This window comes from Grus americana, chromosome 17 (assembly GCF_028858705.1).
Source record: "Grus americana isolate bGruAme1 chromosome 17, bGruAme1.mat, whole genome shotgun sequence".
Classification (NCBI taxonomy): domain Eukaryota; kingdom Metazoa; phylum Chordata; class Aves; order Gruiformes; family Gruidae; genus Grus; species Grus americana.
Genome location: NC_072868.1, coordinates 9,571,264 through 9,591,502, shown reverse-complemented (window position 1 = coordinate 9,591,502; position 20,239 = coordinate 9,571,264). Strand labels below are relative to the sequence as shown.

Genomic DNA, 20,239 nt, shown 5'->3' with positions numbered 1-20,239 from the left:
TCTGTCGCTCAGCACAATGGGTGCTGTGCCAGGCTCACGGGGCGCTGTGGGTGCTGTGCCGGGGTTCTGTGCTGGGCTGGTGCGGTGCTGTGGCAGCAGGAAGGACCGGCCTCTGGCTGTGCTGGCTTGCTTTGGCGTGAGGCTCGGGTGCTTGGCCCTGGGAGCACAGAGGGATGCCTGGGACTCACTGGGCTCTGTGGAGAGGTGATGGTGGCCTGCTGGAATTTGCATAATTAATTGCCTTACTATAACCTATTAAGCATTGCCCTCGCAGCCTCTCGCCATTGGGGCTGTGACTCAGCCTGGACTGGGAGCGTGAAAGGCAGACGGACGTGTGCTCCCAGGGTTCCTCTGGCTCCGGAGAAGCATATCGGTACATCCCTGGGTATTTATTTTGGTCCTCTTTGGAGGCTGGACTCCAACGTGTGACATGGCACATCCAGTAGCTGGTATTTGCGGGCCAGATCACCACAGACCTGAAAAGCCTCCTGGGGTTTTTTCAGTGCCTTTCTTAATGATTCCCCACTGCGCCTGGTTGGTGGGGCTCCCTGAGCCCCCGCTTCTCATCTTTGCTTTTGCAGCTCGGACATTTGCCAGTGGCGGCTGGTGAACATTGCGTGGCTGGCAGCATGGGTGCTGCTCGGGCACCGCTGCGTGCCAGCACCCAGCTCCTCCACAAACGGCCTTTGCTCCATTTGCCACGATCAATAACGCGGCCATGATCAATAACAAGCAAGTCCCAGCTCCCTGAGCAGGTTTGTCGGGAGCAAAGTCTGTGTTTAACGGGAGGCTGGGGAAGGCGCTGGAGGGAACAGCGGCTGTGGGGCAGGAGCAGCTCTGCTGCCTGGGCTGCATTCGGGAACACCGATGCTTGCACAGGATCACGTGGGATTGGGGCCACGCTGTGCAGATATTAGCACTACCCTTAATTGTTACTCAGTTAAGCAGAACAGGGAGCTGCTGGGGTGCCAGCATCATGCTCTGCACATCGCTGCAACCACTTCTAGACAGAGACTCAAGGAGAGCTTGAGTTTCTCTGCCTGCAAAGCTTTTTGCTTTAATTATTAACTGATGCCAGGCAGTGCCATGGCTTCTGGCTGGAGATAAGCCAGGGCTGGCAGGAGGCTGGGGGGAGCTCAGTGCCCTCAGGGCCAGCTGCTGCCCCCCATGCTCTCAGCATGCAGTCCCCTGCAGCGGCTCCCGCTGCACCCACAAGTGCGGATGGGGTGCGGGTCCTTCCAGCTCCAGTTTGGCAGGGATGAGGGTTTCAGGGCAGGCACAGACCCCCAGAACCATCCTTCTCTGGCTGCTGTAGGACATTGCCCTGCTCCTGGCTGTGTTTATCAGCGGTCGATCTGCTCTCCTCCTGGGCTGGCCGAGGCAGCCAGGCACCATCAGGCTAAAAATAGCACCAGTAAATAAAACGCTTCCTCCTGGCCTGGCACACAGGAGCGGAGGCAGAGGAAGCTGGGACGTGCCCGGCTGCTGCTCTGCGGCGGGGCTGGCCCTGTGCCGGTGAGGTCCTGGGCTGGTGCCGCTGGCTCTGTGCCTGGCTGGGTGCCCACAGGACCCCACTGCCTGGCTCCTGGGGACACGGTGGCCCATGGCATCCCCGGTGTCAGCAGCGGGATGCCGCAGGTGGGTGCTGGAAGGCTGGATCCCAGGGCGACACAGTGATGTCCCACGGCAGCGAGGTGCCCGTGTTCGCCTCGTGCCCTGACTTAGACAAGCTCTGTGCTCGCCCAGTTTTTCCACCTGTGGCGTGGGACTCCCACGGGGCCGTCACACCTGAACTGTGCCCTGGGGCCACTGGTGACGGCTGGAAGGGTGTGGGACACGGCATCCCGGTCACGGCCGCATCAGCCCCACGCGCCTGGGCAGCGAAGTGTCAGCAGGAGCCAGCCGCCCACGCAGGGCTGCTCGCAGTGGGGCACCCCACTTGGCACCCCCCCGGCAGCACCCTTGGTCCCTGATCTGGGGCACCGAGCTGTGGTGGCCCACAGTGGGGCATGAGGGCTGCGGTGGGGCCAAGCCGTGTGCCGGTACCGGCAGGAGTGGTGAGGCAGTGGAGGGGGGGCCACCGTGGTGGCCAAGGGGGGGCACAGCCCCATCCCTGCTCGCCCAGGATGCCCGAACCCACAGAAAGCCATCCCAATCCCTGTCCCCATCCCTGCAGTGCCAGGGCCCTGAGCAGCTTTGGCTTCACCTTCCTCTTCCTCACCTGTGCCCTACCTGGCGGGGGTGGCGGTCAGCTGAGGCTGCCTGGCCCCTCCCTGGGCTGGGCACGGCTATAAAAGCCCCGGGCCGGGCAGAGGGTGACAGAGGGAGCCGGGACCTGTTGGCAGGTGAGTGCTGGGGTGCTGGGGTTGGGCTCTGGGGGTGTCGCCTATCGGGGGATGCTGCTGTGGTCCCTGGCTGTGTGTGGGATCCTGCCTGGTTCCTGCAGGGCTCAGAGCTGGGTCTGGATTTGTCCCCTATACCCTGAGGTTTGGATGGTGCATTTTGGGGCACACGATACCATGGGGCAGGGCTGGGTGGCACAGCCTTGCCGTGGGCACAGCGTGAGGCGCGTTGGGGGACAGAGGGGTCTGATGGGGGGGCACAAGGGACTGCGAGGAGGAGTCAGAGCGGCTGTTCCCATGGGACATCCTGCTCCCGTGTCTGGGTGATGCTGGAATGGCCCCGCTGGGCAGGTGGACACGGGGACCAGGACCCGCCACCAGCTGAACGATGCCCAGGGTGCCTGTGCCCAGCACGCGACCGCCTGTGTCCTGGCTGCCGGGAAGTGGTGGAGGTGGTGGCCTTGGTGACACGGCCCTGAGTCACACCAGATGCCTCGGGTGACAGCCTGCCTCCAGCACACGGAGCCAGGCATGCAGGCAGGGAGGGATGCTCTGGGAGAGGCACCCTGTCCCTGAACCATCCCATCCCCAGGCACGGCTGTGGCACCAGCAGCGATGGCAACGCTCTACCCCTCCCTGGAGGACATGAAGGGCCACCAGATCTTGCAGGTCAGTGTCAGCACAGCAGCATTAGGGGGGGTGAGCAGGGCCCGAAGGGTCCCTGTGGGGTCCTGCCCTCGGAGGGTCCCCAGGGCTGGGGGGCACAGCCTCGAGCAAACCCCATCTCTTGGCAGGCACAGGCAGCTGCTGGGGTGAGGACCCCCGCCACAACAGTGGTCACGGAGAAGCCAAAGCTTGTCTCAGACACTGGTAATGCAGGTTGCGATCGGCCCTCCCTGTCGAGGGGCTGTCTGAGGGTGGGGGGGAGTGATGCTCACCATTCAGGGGGGCTCAGCTGAGACATACACCCCCCCCGCCCAGTGCATGGCTAAGGGACAGGATTTGGGATTTCTTTCTGCTGGCCCATGGTCCCAGGTGGCTCCCAGTGGGGGGGAAGCAATGGCCATGGGTTGGGGACCCCACAAGCTGATGCTGCCCTTGGTGTGTCCCGCAGCGCCGCCCGTGCTGTACCCCAACCTGGCCGAGCTGGAGAACTACATGGGGCTCGCTCTCTCCAGCGAGGAGATCCAGAAGAACCTGCACCCGGAAGGCAGCACTGTAGGTGTCTGGGCTGGTGGCTCTTGCCTGCCCTGCACGGGGCCCCTATGCCACGGCATCGCTGCTGGCGGGGGTCCCTCGGGGGCCACATCCTGCCTGGGGAAGGGACGCCGCATCCCCCCGAGGGCTGATGTGCTCAGGGCCCCATGCCGTCGCCAGCCCTGCTGACACCCACCTCCATCGCAGGCACTGACCCCCGCCGGGCCTGCTCCGGGCCAGCTGGTCGCCCCCCTGAGCGGGAACAATGCAGGGCTGCGCCGGGCAGAGATCAAGCCTGGTGTGAGGGAGATCCACCTCTGCAAGGACGAGCGGGGCAAGACAGGGCTGCAGCTGAAAAACGTTGACCAGGTGAGGGGGCTGGGCTGGCGCAGGGCCGTGCACGGCATGGCACGGTGTGGCACGGCATGGCATGGTACAGCACGGCACGGTGCAGCATGGGCATGACGTTGTATGGCAAGGCAGGCACAAGCGTGACGGTACAGTGCAGCATGACATGGCGCAGTGCATCGTGGCATGGCAACGTGTGGCATTAAATGGCACAGCATGCCATGGTGCAGCACAGCGTGGCATGGCACGTCGTGGTACGTGGCATGGGATGGCATGGTAAGGGGCATGGCACAGCTGCCCAGACCCCATGCCATCGCTCCCCCCATGTCCCCAGGGCATCTTCGTGCAGCTGGTGAAGGCCAACTCGCCAGCAGCACTGGTGGGGCTGCGCTTCGGTGACCAGATCCTGCAGATCGATGGCAAGAACTGCACGGGCTGGAGCAGCGACAAGGCGCAGCGGGTGTTGAAGAAGGCATCCCCGGAGAAAATCGTCATGGTGGTGCGGGACAGGTGAGTGGACAGGCGGTGCTGGCATCAGTGCTGGCATCGGTGCTGGCACTGACTGCGCTCTCTCCATAGGCCTTTCCAGCGCACCGTCACCGTGCACAAGGATAGCAGCGGCAACATTGGCATTGTGGTCAAGAAGGGGAAAATTGTGTCGCTGGCCAAGGACAGCTCTGCTGCCCGCAATGGCCTCCTTACCCACCACTACATCTGCGAGGTGAATGGCCAGAACGTCATCGGCATGAAGGTAGGGGCTGTGCACAACTGATGGTGCAAATGTGCATGGGGTGCCCAGGATCTGGCCAGGGGACCTGTAAGGAACTGCCGCGGGACGGTGGGCAGAGCTGGGCACCCACAGGACCCACCCGCTCTCTCCTGCAGGATAAGCAGCTCACGGAGGTGCTGGCAGGGGCTGGGAACGTGGTCACGCTGACCATCATTCCCACCGTGATCTACGAGCACATGGTCAAACGGTGAGACCGTGGGGCTGTGGTGCCCACCCTTACCCCATTGTGACCCCATGGGGCCCCTTGAAGGGCCCCCTGGGCTCCCCCCACTGAGCACCTATCCCTGTGCCCAGGCTCTCGGCGGGGCTGGTGAAGTCGGCCATGGATCACTCCATCCCCGACCTCTGATGCGATCGCTGCTGTCCTGCCGTGCCGGGGGAGGCTCACGCTGGCATTCTCTGCAGCCAAGCCTGAACACGCTTCTGGAAGCCTGGAGGGGCCACTGAAGGTACCCCCACAGCATCCCCAAAAGCAGCTGTTTTAGCACAAAAACCTTCATCCCTACAGAGGCTGGTGGCTGCTGGGCGGCATGGGGGGGACCAGCAGCCTGGGATGTCCACTGTGTCCCCCCCGGTCCTCTCCTGTGTCTCATCAGCAGGGATGGGGCATATGTCTCTCCCTGTCCCTGGGGTCCCTGTGTCCCCCCGTGTTGCCAAAGGCCGGCTCCAGCCAAAGCAGACACAGACCCAGCGACGTTTATTACATCCACCACAGACAGCGAGTACAGGACAGGGGAAACAAGAAAAGGGGGGTTACAGCTTTTTCAGTTCTGTATTTAAAAAATATATTATATAGATTTGTCTTTCAAATATAATCGTTACATTTATTTCTTGGCAAAGCTTTGGATAGTCTAACAGACGTGTACACAGATCCACAAATACATTGCACAAGAGGCGTATATCCTAGCTCCACTTCCATCGGCCGCCCTGGCTGCCTTGCCACCGTTTCTGCCCAAATACTTCACCCGGCACCCGGTGCTGTGCCAGCGCCTGCCGCTGCCTCCGCCACCCCCCAGCGCGGGCAGAGCCGCTGCCCCGTGCCCCAGCTGCCGGATGGGGGATGCGGGGAAGCACGGGGTATGCGGGACATGGCACATGCCCCTGTGGGGTCTGCTGGATGCCGGTGCGTGGAGCGTCGCCAACTCCCAGGGCGCCCGGTCGGCAGCACCCAGGGGCTGGTGGAGTGGGATGGTGGTGGGGAAACACCGGTAGTTCAAGTCACGAAGAAGCCACAGACATTCGTGGGGTGGGAGCGCCGTGTGCTCGGGGGAGCCCCAAGTCTTGCGCTTCGCCAGCCCCCGCTGAGCAATCATTGCTGTCTTTGCTTTTCAAAGAAAAAAAAAAAAAGGCGTTTTTTTTTTTTCCGGAGGCCACCAACAAAGCGAGGATTCAGCTGGACTGGGACAGGCAAAGACGCTCAGCTCTGCCTGCACAGCCTTGCCCGCACCCCCTCGCTGCCTCCCAGTAAAGGCATCCCCGAGCTCCAGCCCAGGCCAGGATCACCGGCATCGCTGCTGCTGGAACCGCAAGAGGCCCCAGTCCCGCTCCATGGCAGCCACAGCCAGGGCTGGGGCTTCCCCCACCCGCTTGCCTCTGCCTCGGCCCCCCGCAACAACAGGGCTTCAGTCTGTACCAAAAAAAAAAAAAAAGTGAATATAGTGCAAAGCAAAGGGAGGGAGGGTCCAAGGCTTCCTCCGGGGCCGCTCGGCCTCGTGCAGTGGCATAGGAGCCACAGCCCAGTTCCGTTCCGGTGCGGGGAGGCATCTCCCAAGCGATGGGTGGCTTGAAGAGGGGCTGAGCAGGGCCTGGCCAGGGCACCATCCTACTGGAGGGAGGAGGACGGACACCAAAGTGGATCAGCGGGCCAGGGTGAAGGTGCCCCACAGGCTCCCACTGGCTCCCACCCCAGTCCAGAGCCCGTCCCCATGTCTGGGTGGGTTCCCCCCATCCTCCTGCCCGTGGCCAGGCATTGCTGTCACAGTGCAACCTGCACCTGGAGCAAGAAACACATCCAGGGCGTCCTGCTGTGGCCCCTGGCTCTCCCTGCCGCTGCCCGCCAGTGGCAGGGGTGGCTTCGGGGCACGGCAAGGACAACCGGAAAGCGAGTGCAATGAAAGGAAAGCCCACCCGGTGGGGGTGCAGCCTCGTAGCCCCCCAGCAGCCAGAGGCACAGCAGCAGCAGCCGGGCAGCGGCGTCCATCAGGCAGGGGGTCGCAGTGTGATGCTTGCTGCCAGGTCCCACATTGCTGCTTGGCACCTCCCTTCCAGCACCGATCCTTTCCCTCCGGCAGGACAAAGGAGGTGGGGGGGGCAGGGTGTGGGGGGGCACAGCACACCCTGATGCACCCACAGACCCCCCCCACCCCCCCGGCCCCTTCCCACGCCCTGGGGCTGCGTAACGAGCCGGAGCCAAAGAAGGATGCCGGGGCTTTACAATCAGCGGTCGGGTCCGTGGGGGCAGGCGGGGGTGTCGGGGGGCTGTCAGGGCTGGGCGCTACCCCCGGGGCCGGGGCTGGTGACGGGGCGACAGCCCATCCTGCGGATGGAGTGGAGGGCCACGGTGCAGCAGCCCCGCAGCAGCGAGCTGATGTTGTAGATGGGCTGGCCCTGCCGGCGCTGCGAGCGGCACAGCCAGGCTACCGTGGGCACCGCCGGCACCACCACCGCCAGCAGATCCACGATGAAGTGGCGGCTCCAGTAGCTCTTGGAGGGAGCGGCCTCGCAGCCGGTCACCTCTGTCATCTCCTCCTCTGCCATGCAGGCGATGGCCACGGAGGGGCTGGCGCTGACGGGCTGTCGCACCGGCGGGTTGCAGGAGGCACCCACCTCGGCACCGGCACCCGCTGTCGCGGCGTCGGGCTCGGCCGCCAGCAGGTCCATGGCTCCAGCAGGGTTGGAGAGCTCGGGGCCGGGCATCATGTCTTCCATTTCGGAGACCCAAGCCGAGGTGGGGCTGCCTAAGCTGCAAGCCTGGGACTTTATCACCTTCTCCAGGATGGTGTCCAGGTCGGGCTGGCAGGGCACGAAGTCCGTCTGGATGGCCCGCTCCTGCATGCAGCTGGCCTGCACCCCGGCCTCCACGCTGCCCCGCAGCCCCAGCAGCTTCTCATAGGTGGAGCTGGGGGGCAGGCGGGCACCGGGCTCGGCCCCCCCCTCCAACGGGTCCGTATGGCCAGGAGCCTCCTCTGCCCCCACGAAGCCGCTGTCGGCCCCCTCGTCCAGCGAGATGGTCTGCGAGCCCCCCACGTTGCGGTCCCCGGCCCCCTGGTCGCTCAGCTTGGTGTAGGTGGAGCTGCGGGTGAGGGAACGGGCCGGGGACCCCCCAGCCGACTCGCCGGCCCCCTCCTCCTTCAGCGCCCCATTCTGCGCCACCTCCATGCTGTGCAGCAGCGTCTCCAGCTTCTTGTTCTGGATGTTGATGTCCACGAAATACTTCTGGAGCCCCTTGTCCTTCTCCAGCAGGTTGTTCTTCACCGTGTCGATGACCTGCTTCAGCTGCTTGATCTCCTTGCGGGCCTCCTTCAGCGCTAGCTGGGCCTCCACGCGGTGGCACTCCTCCTCGATCCAGTCCTCCTGCATCCGTGACAGCTGCGTCTTCAGGTCCTCGATCTCAGCATCCCTGCGAGAGACGGGGAGGGCACCGCCACGGCGCTGAGGGGGCTGCGGGGCCAGCCCTGTCCTCACATATCCGGCCCTGAGTTGGAGCCAGATCACCCAGTAAAACCCACAGCTGGGACCCAGGAATGGATCCAGCGGCTCGGGGACCCTCAGGAGTGATGCTCAGGGACCCTCGGGAGCGATGCTCAGCCCTGTCCTGGAGGGGCTGCAGAGCCCAGGGCTCCCGAGGGCTGCGTGGGGACGGGCAGGTGCCCCAGGCGGGTGCGTGGCAGCTGGCACGCCGGCAAGGACGTGCCTAAGCCCGAGAGGAGCAGATGGGGATTAGCCACCCTCTGACGCTGAAATTCAGAAAAAGCATGGCAGAGACTTAATGGGCAGTGCAGGGGAGCGCGCAGCCGCTGCAGGTGGGACGTACAGGCTCCACCCCCCCCAAATCCATGGCTCCCCGGTTAGATGGGCAGCAGTGCCAGATACCCATGTGCCTGCAAAGCCGCTGCAAAGCCCTGAACCTGGTGGCTGGGCCGCCGTGCTCACCTATCCTGCAGCCGCTCCTGCGTGTCCTTCAGGCGAGCTTTCAGGTGCCTGATGCAGACCTCCTTCTGCTGCAGGGGTGTCAGGTACTGCTCCGGCGTCGGCGGCTTTATCCCATGGTTGTCGCTGCAGAGGTTGTACTTGGCCGAGCGCCTGCGGGAACACGGCCGTCACCCACTCACCGGTGCTGGCACTGGCGCAGGCTCAGCAGAGGGACCCCAAGGGAAAGGCCTCCTCTCGGGGTGCGGGGGGGGGGGGGTGTTTGTGCAGCTCCCGACCCCGCTGGCACAGCCCGCAGCTTCACCAGGGTGGTGGGTGCACGAGCAGAGCTGGGAGCAGGCAGCACCGAGGTCTGTGTGCCCAGAGCGAGCTTTCTGGGGAATGGCAGATGCGGATGGAGACCCCAGGGTGGGAGCAGCCTCATTGGAGATGGCAATGGAAGATGGGTAATGGGAGGGTTCAGGATGGAGCAGGTCTGGAGCCAGTGACCATCCTGCCTGTGGAGAGCAAGCTGGGGCATCCGGCATCTGCTCCAGGCTGGGACAGCGGCATGTCCGGACCTTCCTCTTGCCGCCACCGGGGTGGATGAGGTGACATCTCTGGCCCAAAGCCCAGGGCAGCACGGAGAGCAGGGGCTGGCCAGGGGACGGGGCTGCACGTCAGGGCTGGGAGGCACGCAGAGAGCTGTGCGCAGCGCGAGACGCTCCTGCATTGCAGCAGGGTGGACCAAAACCCCGGTGCATGACAGTAGGGTGGTGGGTACTCTGTGTGCATGGAGGCAGGCCAGCCCCAAACCCCCGTGCATGGCAGCAGGCAGCCCAGCAGCCTCCAACCAGAGACATAAGCATCGCGTTAGGAGCAGCAAGGCAGGACCGTGGCCTTGCAACGCCCCGCAGCAACGGGATGGCCATCCGCTCCTTGCTGAGGTGTGCACGGGCTCTGACCATCAGGTTACCCTTCACATCCTCCCAGATTTGATGCCACCTCTGGGAGCTGGAAGGTGGCTGGGGACAGGCAGGAGGAGCTCAGCCCGGGGATGGCCCGAAACACCAGTATAGGCTGCTGTGCCTGCAGGGCCGGAGCTGGTGCCCGTTCCGCAGCTCGGTGCTCGGCTGTTTATGACCCAAGCGCAGCGGGAGCTCCCTGCCGAGAAGCCAGGCTGCCACCCACTCTCGCCAGACCTCTGCTAGGCAGCGCAAGGGGATGGAAACAAAGCTCTTGCCCGCTGCGCCCTTGGTCCCGAAGGACCCGGGGTGCCCCTCGGGTTGCAGGAGCGGAGGGAGGGATGTGTGCAGCGTGCAAGCCACAGCCACGGCAGGACAGAGGGAAGGGGACGGGGCACTGGGCTGGCAGGCGGGGGGACGGGAAGGGAGAAGACACGACAATGACGGCGGAGAGGTTTGGAGGAGGATGGTGGGGGTCTTTGCGAGATGCACCAGCGGCTCCGCCAGCTCCGGCTCCCCCAGCTGCCAAGCGCACAGCCTCGCTCCTCCGGCCCCTGCGCTCCTGTCCCCGCCGGGCACTGGCAGCACGGGTGCTGCTCCCCCCTGCCCAGGGGCACCCGGCAGCCGCCCTGGGGCCACGGGTGATGGGTTACCTTGGGGTGGGGCTGCTGTCGCTGCCCTTGCAGGAGCCAGAATTGCTGCTGCTGCTCAGCGAGGAGGTGCCGTAGGTGTCCCTCCCGGGGGGCGAGGGGCGCCTGGAGGCAGGGAGAAGAGGCTGTGTCTCAGGCCGAGTGGCTGAGGGCGCTGAAGACTTAAAGAAGGAGGCAAAGCCACTCCGTCCATAAACCCCGCGACTGCCAACCACCACACCGAAAACACACAAGACAAAAGGACAAAACAAACAGCAGGGATCAAAATGGCACGGACACGGCAATGGGTGCAAAGGCAGGGCTAGGGGGGCTGTCCACCCGCTCCCCCCCAGTTTGGCGTCCCCAGGATGCCAGCATGGCATCCCTGCACCCCGAGGACTGGGAGCCCCTTGGGAGACGCCTGGGAGCATGGCCCTGGCAGAGCTCGAGCCACCCCACTCCGGGTCAGTACCTACACGTGGGCAGATCTGCTTTTTCTCTCCACCCATGCTGCTGCTGACAGCCAGTTCCTAAGTAACGGCAGCCCAGGTCATGGACACATTTGGAAGGGAATAAATGCTTTCTTTTCCTCTTTTTTTCTGCTTGCTCTTTATCACTGCAGCTCAAGGAGAGGCTTTTCAAGGGCTAACACACCTCCCAGCTTCACCATCCCCACCCCAGCGCCCCTGTGCCACTGCCCGGGGCTGGGGTCTGTCATCGCCTGCCTTTGCCCAGACGGACAGAGGGGTTGGTCCCGGCTGCAGCAGAGACAGACAGAGAGGGACAGGGGGGGTGCAGCGCTTGGGGGGCTGCATGCACGGACTTGGAAGTGCTGTGTGGCAGGCAGCGACATGCAACCCCCCAAAAGCCGGGCTGGGGGTTCGTGCTGCAAAGTGGCAGCTTGTGGTGTAGGTGGGGATCGTTCCCTCCCTGCTGCCAGCCAGGAGAAGTGCTGGGCAGGCACCAGTGCCCGGTCCCAGGGGCCAGAGCCCGAAGCATATTCACCTTCGCGATCCAGTGGACGAGCGTCTGCTCCCCGGCAGAGACATTGCCGTGGTGCCGCGGGTTCTGGGCGCGAGGGAACTGCGGGTTAAATGCAACAGAGAGAGGAGGTGAAGGCAGGGAAACCGCCCCAGCGAGACGGGAGCCATGCAAAGCACCAGTGCAGGGGTGAGCCCCCACACCAGGGCATCAGTGTAGACCCTCAGGCCACGTGTATGAGGACAGATGTGGACTGCATCCCCTGCACATCTGGGCTCCGCTCCCTGCCCGTGCCCCCCATGGCCCAGGAACACCGGGATGCTGCATGCCCAGGGTCCTGCCCTGGCAGGCAGGGTGCAGGATGAATGCTTCCTCCATTTACAAGGCAAAGGTACCTGCCCATGCCTGCGCTGCTCATCTTCCCTCCCAGCAGGCAGTTTCCTACAACACGGTCTTGCTCCATCCCCTTGGTCTAAAGCTCCTTTCCCCCCAGGCTCTGGGCACAGGTCAAGCTTTCCCATGACCCCAGGTCCCCGTCCCCACCGGGGAAGGGAGGTCTGCCACAGGCACGCAGGGTGCCCATGGTAGTGACATTACTCGGGGCAGAGATGGGACGAGGGCTCCGACACCCAGCCCCGGACCTTGCTGAGTTTCTGCCCGGGCTGGCGGTTGTCTCCACAGCAGGCTGGGCGCCTGCTTTTCCTTAATTAAGTCAGAATCACCCATTCACCAGTGAAATCAGGTAAGGAAGCACAGATCACTGCATGATGTGGCAGCAGCAGCTAATCCCTCAGGAAACACAGAGCCCATTTTCCTGTAAATAAATAGGCCAGATCCAGAGGCTTGTAGCAACTGGCGGGAGCTGCTCGAGGAGGCAGCAGCTCGGGCACACGCAGGGATGTGAACTGCCGCAGTGGAGGGGAGCTACGGAAAGCATCTGCTCAGCACATCCATGCCGCCGAGCTTCCCATGGCACTGCTGCCATGCCCCGCTGCGCTCGCAAGCTGCGGGGATGACCAGGCCGGGGGCACCGCACGGGATCCCTCCCCATCCCCGAGCACATTCACGATGTCGGTATTGTCCCAGATTTTGGCAGCTCCGGCCCAGAACAACACAAGTGATGGGACTGGCCAGCTGATAATCGATGGGAAACGTGGTTTGCTGCTCGGCCCCTGTCCAGAGGAGTGTGAGGAGCAGGACAAGAGGAGGGAGCACAGCCAGCTCACCCCAGTGCAGCCTTTTGCATTTGCCGCCCCAGGGCTGTTTTTTCCGGGCTACCTCCTGTGTAACGCTCAAAGCCCGCAGCGGCCAGCCCAGAGCTCTCCTCTCCCCAGGATTTGCCGCTCCCTGATCCCCAAACCAGGGCACTGAAGAGCCCAGAGAACCAGAGTAGAGGAACCGGCAATGTGCAGCCATGGTGAGCCCCCAGCCCCGGTAGGCACGGTGCCCCACACTGGGGGGGTGCCAGCACCACTGGGACACAGAAACTGGGATTTAGGGGCCCTGCTGCTCCCCTCTGGGATGGACATGCTGGGGGAGGACCTGGCAGCGGGAGGCAGCGCTCTGCCCCGCCAGATAACTGCTCCCGGGTCGGCAGGATGCGCAGGCAGGCGGCTGTAGGCTTTTCTAATGCAGCAGCGTGAATCAGCATCCAGCGCGAGAGCCGAGCGCGGCCCCGGCACCAGCAGGAGCATCCTCCAGCAGCGCCGTGCGGGGCTGCGGCACAGCCCAGGCTCCAGCCATGGGACCCCGCAGAGCTGGGCGGTGAGGACAGCCCATCCCTCACTTTTCATGCTGCAGGGTGCTCCCCGAGCAGCTCTCAGGCAGGGCTTTAGGGAGATTTGCGGCCACAGGGATTAACTCCCTGCCCTCTCGCAGCCCCAAGCCCCGTGCCCTGGCCCGACGCAGCCCGGCAGCACCCAGCATCGCCGCTGCCTCCTGCCCTTCCCTGGTCACAGCAAAGTTACCTGCACACAAAACCTCTCCGCTCGGGGGTCCCTCTGCTCTCCCCGGCGGTGCTGGGGGGTTAATGCAGCACCAGGCAAGTGGCAGCATGACAGATGGCATGTGTGTGTCCAGCACACGGGCTGCTACCGTGCCGGGGGGGGGGGGTCCTGCAAGCACCCCTCGCTGCACCCCAGGTACCTGTCCCAGCATCCACAGCCAGGAATGGCTCTGGATTCGGCCTCATGCCTGGCGAGCTCAGTTCCTCTTCCTCCTCCTCCTCCCACTGCTGCAGACTCACCTGGCGCCCACGCCGAGGCTCGATGCCTCTCGTGGTGTCGGCAGGTTTAGGGAATGAGAAACTCAGAGCAGCCCCATGCTGCTGCCACAGGGAGCCTGGCCGAGGTCTGCCAGCGGGCACGGAAATCCCATGGAAGGGGGAGCACCATCCTGCACCCTGCCCCGGTCTCACAAACACGACGGGCTGTGCGTCCCGTCCCAGCCGGGTACCAGCTCTGCCTCACAGGGCTGCCCCAGGGCAGCTTGAACAAGCAGGTTTGCATGTTATCACCGGTAATAAATTGTCACTGCCTTTATTCCCAAGGAATCAACAGGCCATTCCAACCTCCCCAAAAGCCTCACCATGCCCACAGGCTGCCAAGGACAGGCAGGTTGGGCAGACTTAGCACCAAAGCTGAAAACACACCTTCCCACATGGCACGTGGCTACTTTGCGCCTAAAGGCAAAGGGAATTACTTATTTGCACTCAGAATTACCACTGTCGCGTGGACCAGGATGAGCAGCTATAGGGCAAAGGGAGCTTCGCCATGGAAGCATGAGAAAATCCAAGATTATCTCAGCACATTTGAAGTGCAAGCAAGGGAGAAGCAGAAGACCTCTGCTTTCCTGGTGATTTGCAGAGGGGTCCGTTCTCACAGCCCACGCCAGCCTGGCCCCCACCTCCCTGCAACGCTGCCGTGGCTGCTTATCAATTAGGCGTTAGGAAAAACGCACAGAGAGGAAATGAAAAGTGTTCAAAGATGAATAACCGCATCCCCAAGCACGATGCGTGCTTCCCAGCAAGGAAGACAACGGCAGCTGCGAGGCCCAAGAAACACCGGGGAGAAACCAAGCAGGTCACTAAAACCTAAAAAACATCTAATGGATGGGGCTTGAGGCAGAAGTCAGAGCAAAGCTGCAAGGGCGAGCAGAAAAGAAGAAATCCCATAAAACCTTGGGGGTGGAAAGCAACCCAAGCCAGGGCAGAGGGCGGGCAGGCTTGCTGCTCCGTGTCAGAAGCATCGGGGACGGGGCTAGCAGAGCTGCCCATGGGAAGACAGCTCCCGCTCAGCACAGGGACAAAACCCCAAAAACGAACATCAGGAGCTTCAGCAGAGGGAGAGGAAACCTGTGGGGCCGGAGGATGATGTGTCGACTCCTGGCCGCAAATCTGAAGTCGTGCAAAGGGTGGATGAGATGAAGCCAGGTGTCACGTGCAAGCTGAGAGCCGGTGTGGGGAAGGGATTTCACCTTCATCTTTGCAGAATGAGGAACATGGGGAACGTCTTGCAGGACAAAGAAGAAATGCAGGAGAATCCCTTGCTTGTGGGTGGACCCTTATGGAGCTGATGAAAACAGCTTGTGCCCCAGGAGAGTGGACGTGTCCGTGGCACAGGCTCTGGAGGGACCCCGAGCAGCAGTAAACCAGTATCACAAACAGGCGCTGAGCCCAGCGACACAAACTGCAAATGCTGATCCCCACAGCCAAAGAGTTCATCTCCGCACCGTTACCCCACCGAGACGCGCAGTCCTGGCTCTGTAGCGCAGCCCGAGCTTGCAATTCTACAGAGATTTTAACAGCCACCACCAGTGCGAGTGCACAGGCACCAGGAGCGATGGTAGGGTGATTCAGGGAGCGCTGGCTCATCCCTGTGCTGGGGGAACCAGTGGGACCCCGCTCAGCACACCAGCTCTGCAGCCACTCCTGCTCCCCAGGGATGCTGGTATGGGCCAGGGTCTGATGGTCCAACTTGCATCAGATCCAGAGTTCATGCTGCAAACCATCCAAATCTGTTCCAGCATCTTGCAAACCACCCCAAAATGCAACTTGGGGTACAGGTGGGATGAACACTGCCTGTTGCAAGGTCTAATGCTCCCTCCTGGAGACATCAACAGCAAAATTCCTTGCGAATCTCCCGGCCCATAGCAGAACAGAAAGGCAGCTCTTTTAAAAACAACAGCACGAAATAGTGCTTATTCTGTGCAACACAACTAGCCTGGGGAATTCACACCAAATAAAAGCAATGGTCCTTGATAAGGAAACAGCTGGAGTTACAGCACGAAAAGCTGATACCCCGTGCAGGGTGGAATGGAGCACAACCGGGCACAAGATCCTCTCGCCCCCAGGACCAGAGACCCTCCTCACTGGCACATTGTGCCGTAACCGCTCCAAGCACTTTCCGTGCCTGCTGTGGTCAGCAGCGCTCAGCCCCGGGCAGCACTCAGCCCTGGGCAGGGCTCCCCACACCCGCACTGGTAACAGCGTCCGGCACCAGCACCCCCAGGCAGGGCATGTGCCCTGTCCCCACCAGCACAGGTCGCTCAGCCGGGTCCCCACTAGCACCTCGGCACGTCCCCCACGCTGCCACCGCCCTGGGGTGGGTGACACCATGGGGCTCTGCGTGCTCCTGAGCTGCAACCCCCAGCGGGTCCCCAGCTCCCACCAGCCGCAGAGGGGGTCTGGGGCACTGCCGCCCCACAGATCACACCACGCCAGTGATGCAAAGGCAGGTGGGTGGCAGAGCAGTGGCAGAGCGGTGACGGAGTGCCAGCAGAGCACCCCAAGGCTCAGCCCGGCGCCCCAGGGGAGGATTTCCTTAAGAATTGTGGCTCGGCGGTCATTTTGGTATTGCTGCCCTGCAGAGATGCCTCTTTGGCTTGAACACTGCTGCTTCCCCACTCCACGCTCCATCGTCTGACTGCGCCAGCAACAGACAGACGGGGCTGGTCAGGCATCGCTCCTCCTAGAAGCTTCCTGCATGGGAAACGGGGCCACGGGACCCCCGGAGAGACCCTTGCCATCGGCTCAGTGAACCTCTGACAATTCCTCGGCCCGTTCCTCTGGGGGTTTTGCCGCCGCAGGCTCTCGCTTCTGAGGAGTCTCTCTTCGCTTGACTTCTGCAGGGTTCAGAAGGAACCAGCTGCTGCGCTGGCCTGAGCTGCCCCACCAGCTCATCCCGTCCCCGCGGGGAACACGCAGAGAAGGTGCAAGAGCAGGCGGGCTCGTTTGGCAGCACCAGCCCCAGCCCTCGGCACGCAGCCGCCCGGGCTCAGCAGCCACTGGATTTGCCTGGATTTCTCGCTCACTGCTTCTTTTGTCAGGGCTCCCATCACCCTGCCCGCTGCCGTATTCCCTTGTTTTCCTTGACACATCCTGCGTTAGGAGCCTTTTGCAATGGTGGCACCAAGGCCAAGCATCTAAGAGCAGCTTTACTGATTCTGCAGAAACCTTGGGAGAAGAACCGTGCCTTCCCTGCGGGTTCCTCCCCACTGGGCAGGGGGTGGCCGGGAGATTTTCAGCCTTCCAGTACTAACAAGATTAAAAGCAGAGAGCAACAGGGGGAGGGAAATCACAGCTTCATTTTTCCGGGGAACAAAAAGGGCTCCCGAGGAGACCTCCCTGCCTTTCTGACACAGGCTCTGCTTTTCCTTCACACTAAAAATAAGCAAAGCACTGAACATGGCAAACAACCAGCAACCTGATTTGGGACAGAGAGCCGTGTCCCCGAAACAGTGGCAATGCCAGGATTGGTTGGTGTTTGAAAAGGGACCGGGACTTGGGTGGCAGCGGGAAGAAGCAGGACCTGGCAGTCGGGGCCGCTGCCGAGGCCGGCACAAGTCCAGCCAAGGAGGGGGGCAGCACCGCGGGGCTGCCAGCGGCAAACACCAGCTGCCCGGTGCATGGCGGTGGCCATGCCCGCGCTCCTCCTTCTGCCACTTTTTGGGAGACCAATTCCTGAGGAAATTCACTGAATAAATGGTAAGACTTCAGGCCAATCTGGTGCCCACTTTGCTTCATGCTCCTCAGGACCAAGGGCCACTTTGCTCCTGCTTGGGAGTTTCCAAGGGAGCGGTGGTATCTCCAGGGGCTGGGAAACCCTGCTCCCTGCTCCAGCAGAGCTTCACCTGGGTGCTGGACAGAGGGACATGCTCCAGTTCCCACCAGAGCAGAGCGCTCAGGGCAAGAGCAGGGACAAAATGCACAGGATGCTTATACAACAGCACCAGAAAAATCAATTTTGCTAAGAGTTGTTGGATCACATAATGAAACACAGGAGCATCTCCTTTTATTCTCTTGTTTGTTATCAAATGCTGAGTTGACACCCAGAGATTACAGGAAAATAGAGACCATTCGAAAAGATCGGGTTATGCAGCTCATCACTTTTCCAGCTGACCTGGCTGCAGTGCCAAACAGGGAGGTGGCAATTCCTGGCCCTCACTAGCTAAAAATAAGGTGTCTGACCAGAGAGAACAGGCTGGTCTCTTGCTGTGGCCTCTGGAGGCAAAGGGAAAAGGGAAAAGAGCTCCGTGACAAATGCTGTAGCAGCAGCAATTGCCATGAGAGTAGGAGCAGGATACCCGGGATGCAGACCCTATGGTCTTACCCAAGGCTGGGAAGGTCGGCAGGCTGGGGATGCACAGCCCATCCTCTGCGGGGGCTCTGCTGGGGAGCCGAGCTGAGGTCCGGTAAGCAGAAGGAAGAGCCCACTCCTTTGGGATACACAGGCAAAAACATGGAAGAGAAACCCAGCTTCCAGCACAACAGCTACTCCTCCCCTCCACACCCCCGCGCAGTCTCGGCATGGCGGAAACAGGTCTCCCCTAACCACCATCCACCTTGAACGAGGCCTGGGAAAGATGGTGGTCACAGAAGATTAGCCCTGGGTCTCTGCACCTGGGAATGGCCTACTTTAACAACACGCCAAATCTCCTGTCTCAGCCCACGGCAAAGCTGCTGGGGTGAGAGCACAGGCATTGTGTCCTCCTGACCCTCCAACCAGGGACCTCTGCAGCCCTGGAAACCAGGATTTGCACCTTCTTGGACAAGGTCAAGGCACAACGCACCCATTGCCTAGGGAGGGTGGGAACGCCAGTATTTTATAAGCACAACAAATGCACAGCAGCGGGTTTCTGTGCGACAACCAGGCAGCACTGACCTTGCGGAGAAGAGAGAAAAGGAGCACCCGGCTCATCAATCAGCTCATGTATTTTCTGTATCCCTTCGGAGATGAAGCGTTAAGCCATTAAATAATAAAATCTCAATTGCACAGCAGCTCCGACTCCTGCAACGCCCCACGGTGCCGGGAGACACATTTCGATGCTGTATGAGCAGATGTGGGTCTGGTGCATGCAGGGAGGGTCTGGTGCATGCAGGGAGGGTCTGGTGCACGCAGGGAGGGTCCGGTGCACGCAGGGAGGGTCCGGTGAGTGCACTGCAGGTCTGATGAGCGTGATGTGTGTCCGATGCATGCTGTGTGGGTCTAGTGCATGCAATATGGGTCCGGTGCTTGTGATGCAGGACCAGTGTGCAGGATGTGGGTCCAGGTGCATGCGATATGGGTCTGGTGAGTGTGACATGGGTCTGGTGCGTGTGACGTGGGTCTGGTGCATGCAATGCAGGTCCGGTGCATGCGTTGCAGGTCTGGCGGGCGTGACGTGTGTCCGGTGCATGCCGTGGGGGTCCGGTGCATGCAATGCGGGTGTGCTGCGGGCCCGATGCATGACTCGCCCCAAGCAACCTCTGCCCTGTGGACACCCCCCCGTCGCCCCGCGATGCGGAGCGGCGCTGGCAGCCCCATGTTGCGCCCCCCCCCCCCCGAGTCTGCAGCCAGAAAGGGATGAGTCACGGCGGCCGCCGGGTCCCGCCGCCCCCCGCCCACGGTCCGCACCGCGCCCCGCTCACCTGCGCGGGGCCCCGCCGATGTCCGGGGCGGCAGCGCTGGCGGGGGGGGGCTCAGCGACCTGGCGGGGAAGGGAGAGAGCGGGGGGGGTGAGCGGTGGCTGCGCGGGGCGCTGAGCGGAGCGCGGTGCCGTGCACCCCCCACCCCGACCCGCGCCCTCCCCCGCCTCCATCACCTGCGCCGGCCTTCATGGGTGCGGCGGGGCGGCCGGGGAGCGCGGCGGCGGAGGGATGGAGGGAGGGAGGGAGGCAGGGATGGATGGAGGCAGGGAGGGAGGGAGGGATGAGCCTTGCAGCTGCGTAATTTGCCTCCCTCCTCTGCGCTCTTAAAGCGACGGCGGCGCGGGTGCCCCCCCCGCCGGGTTTCCCCCCGTTTCTATGGCAACTCCACTCTGCCGGGGCGCAGCACCGGAGGAAAAAAAAAAAAAAAAAAGCCGGTTTTTGAGGTCCCTCCCCGGCGGCGGAGCCCCGCGGGCCGGGTGCTCCCTACGCCCGGGGCCGGCGGCGGGTCGCGCTCGGCTCCTCTCCCCGTGTAACCCCGGAGGAGGAGGAAGAAGAGGAAGGGGGAACCGGGGCAGCTCCGCGCTGCGGCCACCCGGCCCTTGGAGTCCCCCCATCGTCGTAATTTTCATCTAACTGGCCCAATTCTGAGGACATCCATGCGCCTAATTCATGACACACTTTTATGAAGTAAAATAAATAAATAAATAGATGAAAAATCTTTCTACGTTTTACATTTAAACACCTATAGGTCAGTCCGGCAGCAGCGAGACCCCAGGCCTGGGATCGAAGAGTGGCAAGCATCAGCAAAACTGAACTGCTGCACAGGGCTCGCATTTGGAGCAGGTTCTCGCGTGCCCTCCCTGCACACTTGGTGGGAAATCATGCTGGTAATCGCTGGCACGGCGTGTCTAATCTCTCAGGCACAGTCTGGTTACTCATGGTACTACCTACAC

The 20,239-nt window shown here is 62.4% G+C and overlaps 2 protein-coding genes across 11 annotated transcripts; one reads left to right on the top strand and one right to left on the bottom strand.

The window, feature by feature from the left end:
• The first annotated feature begins 16 nt into the window (after positions 1 to 16).
• On the top strand, positions 17 to 5,394 carry SDCBP2 (syndecan binding protein 2). 4 transcript variants are annotated; one of them, XM_054845264.1, is made up of 9 exons: positions 17 to 755; positions 2,935 to 3,011; positions 3,137 to 3,212; positions 3,457 to 3,560; positions 3,747 to 3,908; positions 4,222 to 4,397; positions 4,467 to 4,638; positions 4,773 to 4,864; positions 4,972 to 5,394. In XM_054845264.1, exons 2-9 carry the CDS (start codon positions 2,958 to 2,960, stop codon positions 5,024 to 5,026), a joined length of 891 nt encoding a protein of 296 aa, XP_054701239.1. In that variant the 5' UTR covers positions 17 to 755; positions 2,935 to 2,957; the 3' UTR covers positions 5,027 to 5,394. The 4 variants fall into 4 exon arrangements, with proteins under 4 accessions (XP_054701239.1, XP_054701241.1, XP_054701240.1 ...); XM_054845266.1 differs by lacking the exon at positions 17 to 755 and adding an exon at positions 1,420 to 1,638; XM_054845265.1 differs by lacking the exon at positions 17 to 755 and adding an exon at positions 1,842 to 2,345.
• Positions 5,358 to 19,538, bottom strand: SNPH (syntaphilin). Of its 7 annotated transcripts, none has more exons than XM_054845207.1 (7): positions 19,460 to 19,506; positions 19,287 to 19,345; positions 18,541 to 18,603; positions 11,405 to 11,482; positions 10,424 to 10,581; positions 8,830 to 8,979; positions 5,358 to 8,296 (listed from the first exon to the last, which is right to left on the bottom strand). In XM_054845207.1, exons 3-7 carry the CDS (start codon positions 18,574 to 18,576, stop codon positions 7,159 to 7,161), a joined length of 1,560 nt encoding a protein of 519 aa, XP_054701182.1. In that variant the 5' UTR covers positions 18,577 to 18,603; positions 19,287 to 19,345; positions 19,460 to 19,506; the 3' UTR covers positions 5,358 to 7,158. The 7 variants fall into 7 exon arrangements, with proteins under 7 accessions (XP_054701182.1, XP_054701184.1, XP_054701187.1 ...); XM_054845209.1 differs by having other exon boundaries at positions 10,424 to 10,624; positions 19,460 to 19,474; XM_054845212.1 differs by having other exon boundaries at positions 10,424 to 10,525; positions 19,460 to 19,474.
• Positions 19,539 to 20,239: the final 701 nt, after the last annotated feature.

Bases quoted from the DNA above. Each gene is read 5' to 3' on its own strand.
- SDCBP2 (XM_054845264.1), top strand. From the start codon at position 2,958: ATGGCAACGCTCTACCCCTCCCTGGAGGACATGAAGGGCCACCAGATC. The intron at 3,012-3,136 runs GTCAGTGTCAGC...ATCTCTTGGCAG, and splicing joins AGGGCCACCAGATCTTGCAG to GCACAGGCAGCTGCTGGGGT. The intron at 4,398-4,466 runs GTGAGTGGACAG...CTCTCTCCATAG, and splicing joins GTCATGGTGGTGCGGGACAG to GCCTTTCCAGCGCACCGTCA.
- SNPH (XM_054845207.1), bottom strand. From the start codon at position 18,576: ATGAGCCGGGTGCTCCTTTTCTCTCTTCTCCGCAAG. The intron at 11,483-18,540 runs GTCAGTGCTGCC...TTTAACCCGCAG, and splicing joins TTTTCTCTCTTCTCCGCAAG to TTCCCTCGCGCCCAGAACCC. The intron at 10,582-11,404 runs GTGAATATGCTT...TCCTTCTTTAAG, and splicing joins TCGTCCACTGGATCGCGAAG to TCTTCAGCGCCCTCAGCCAC.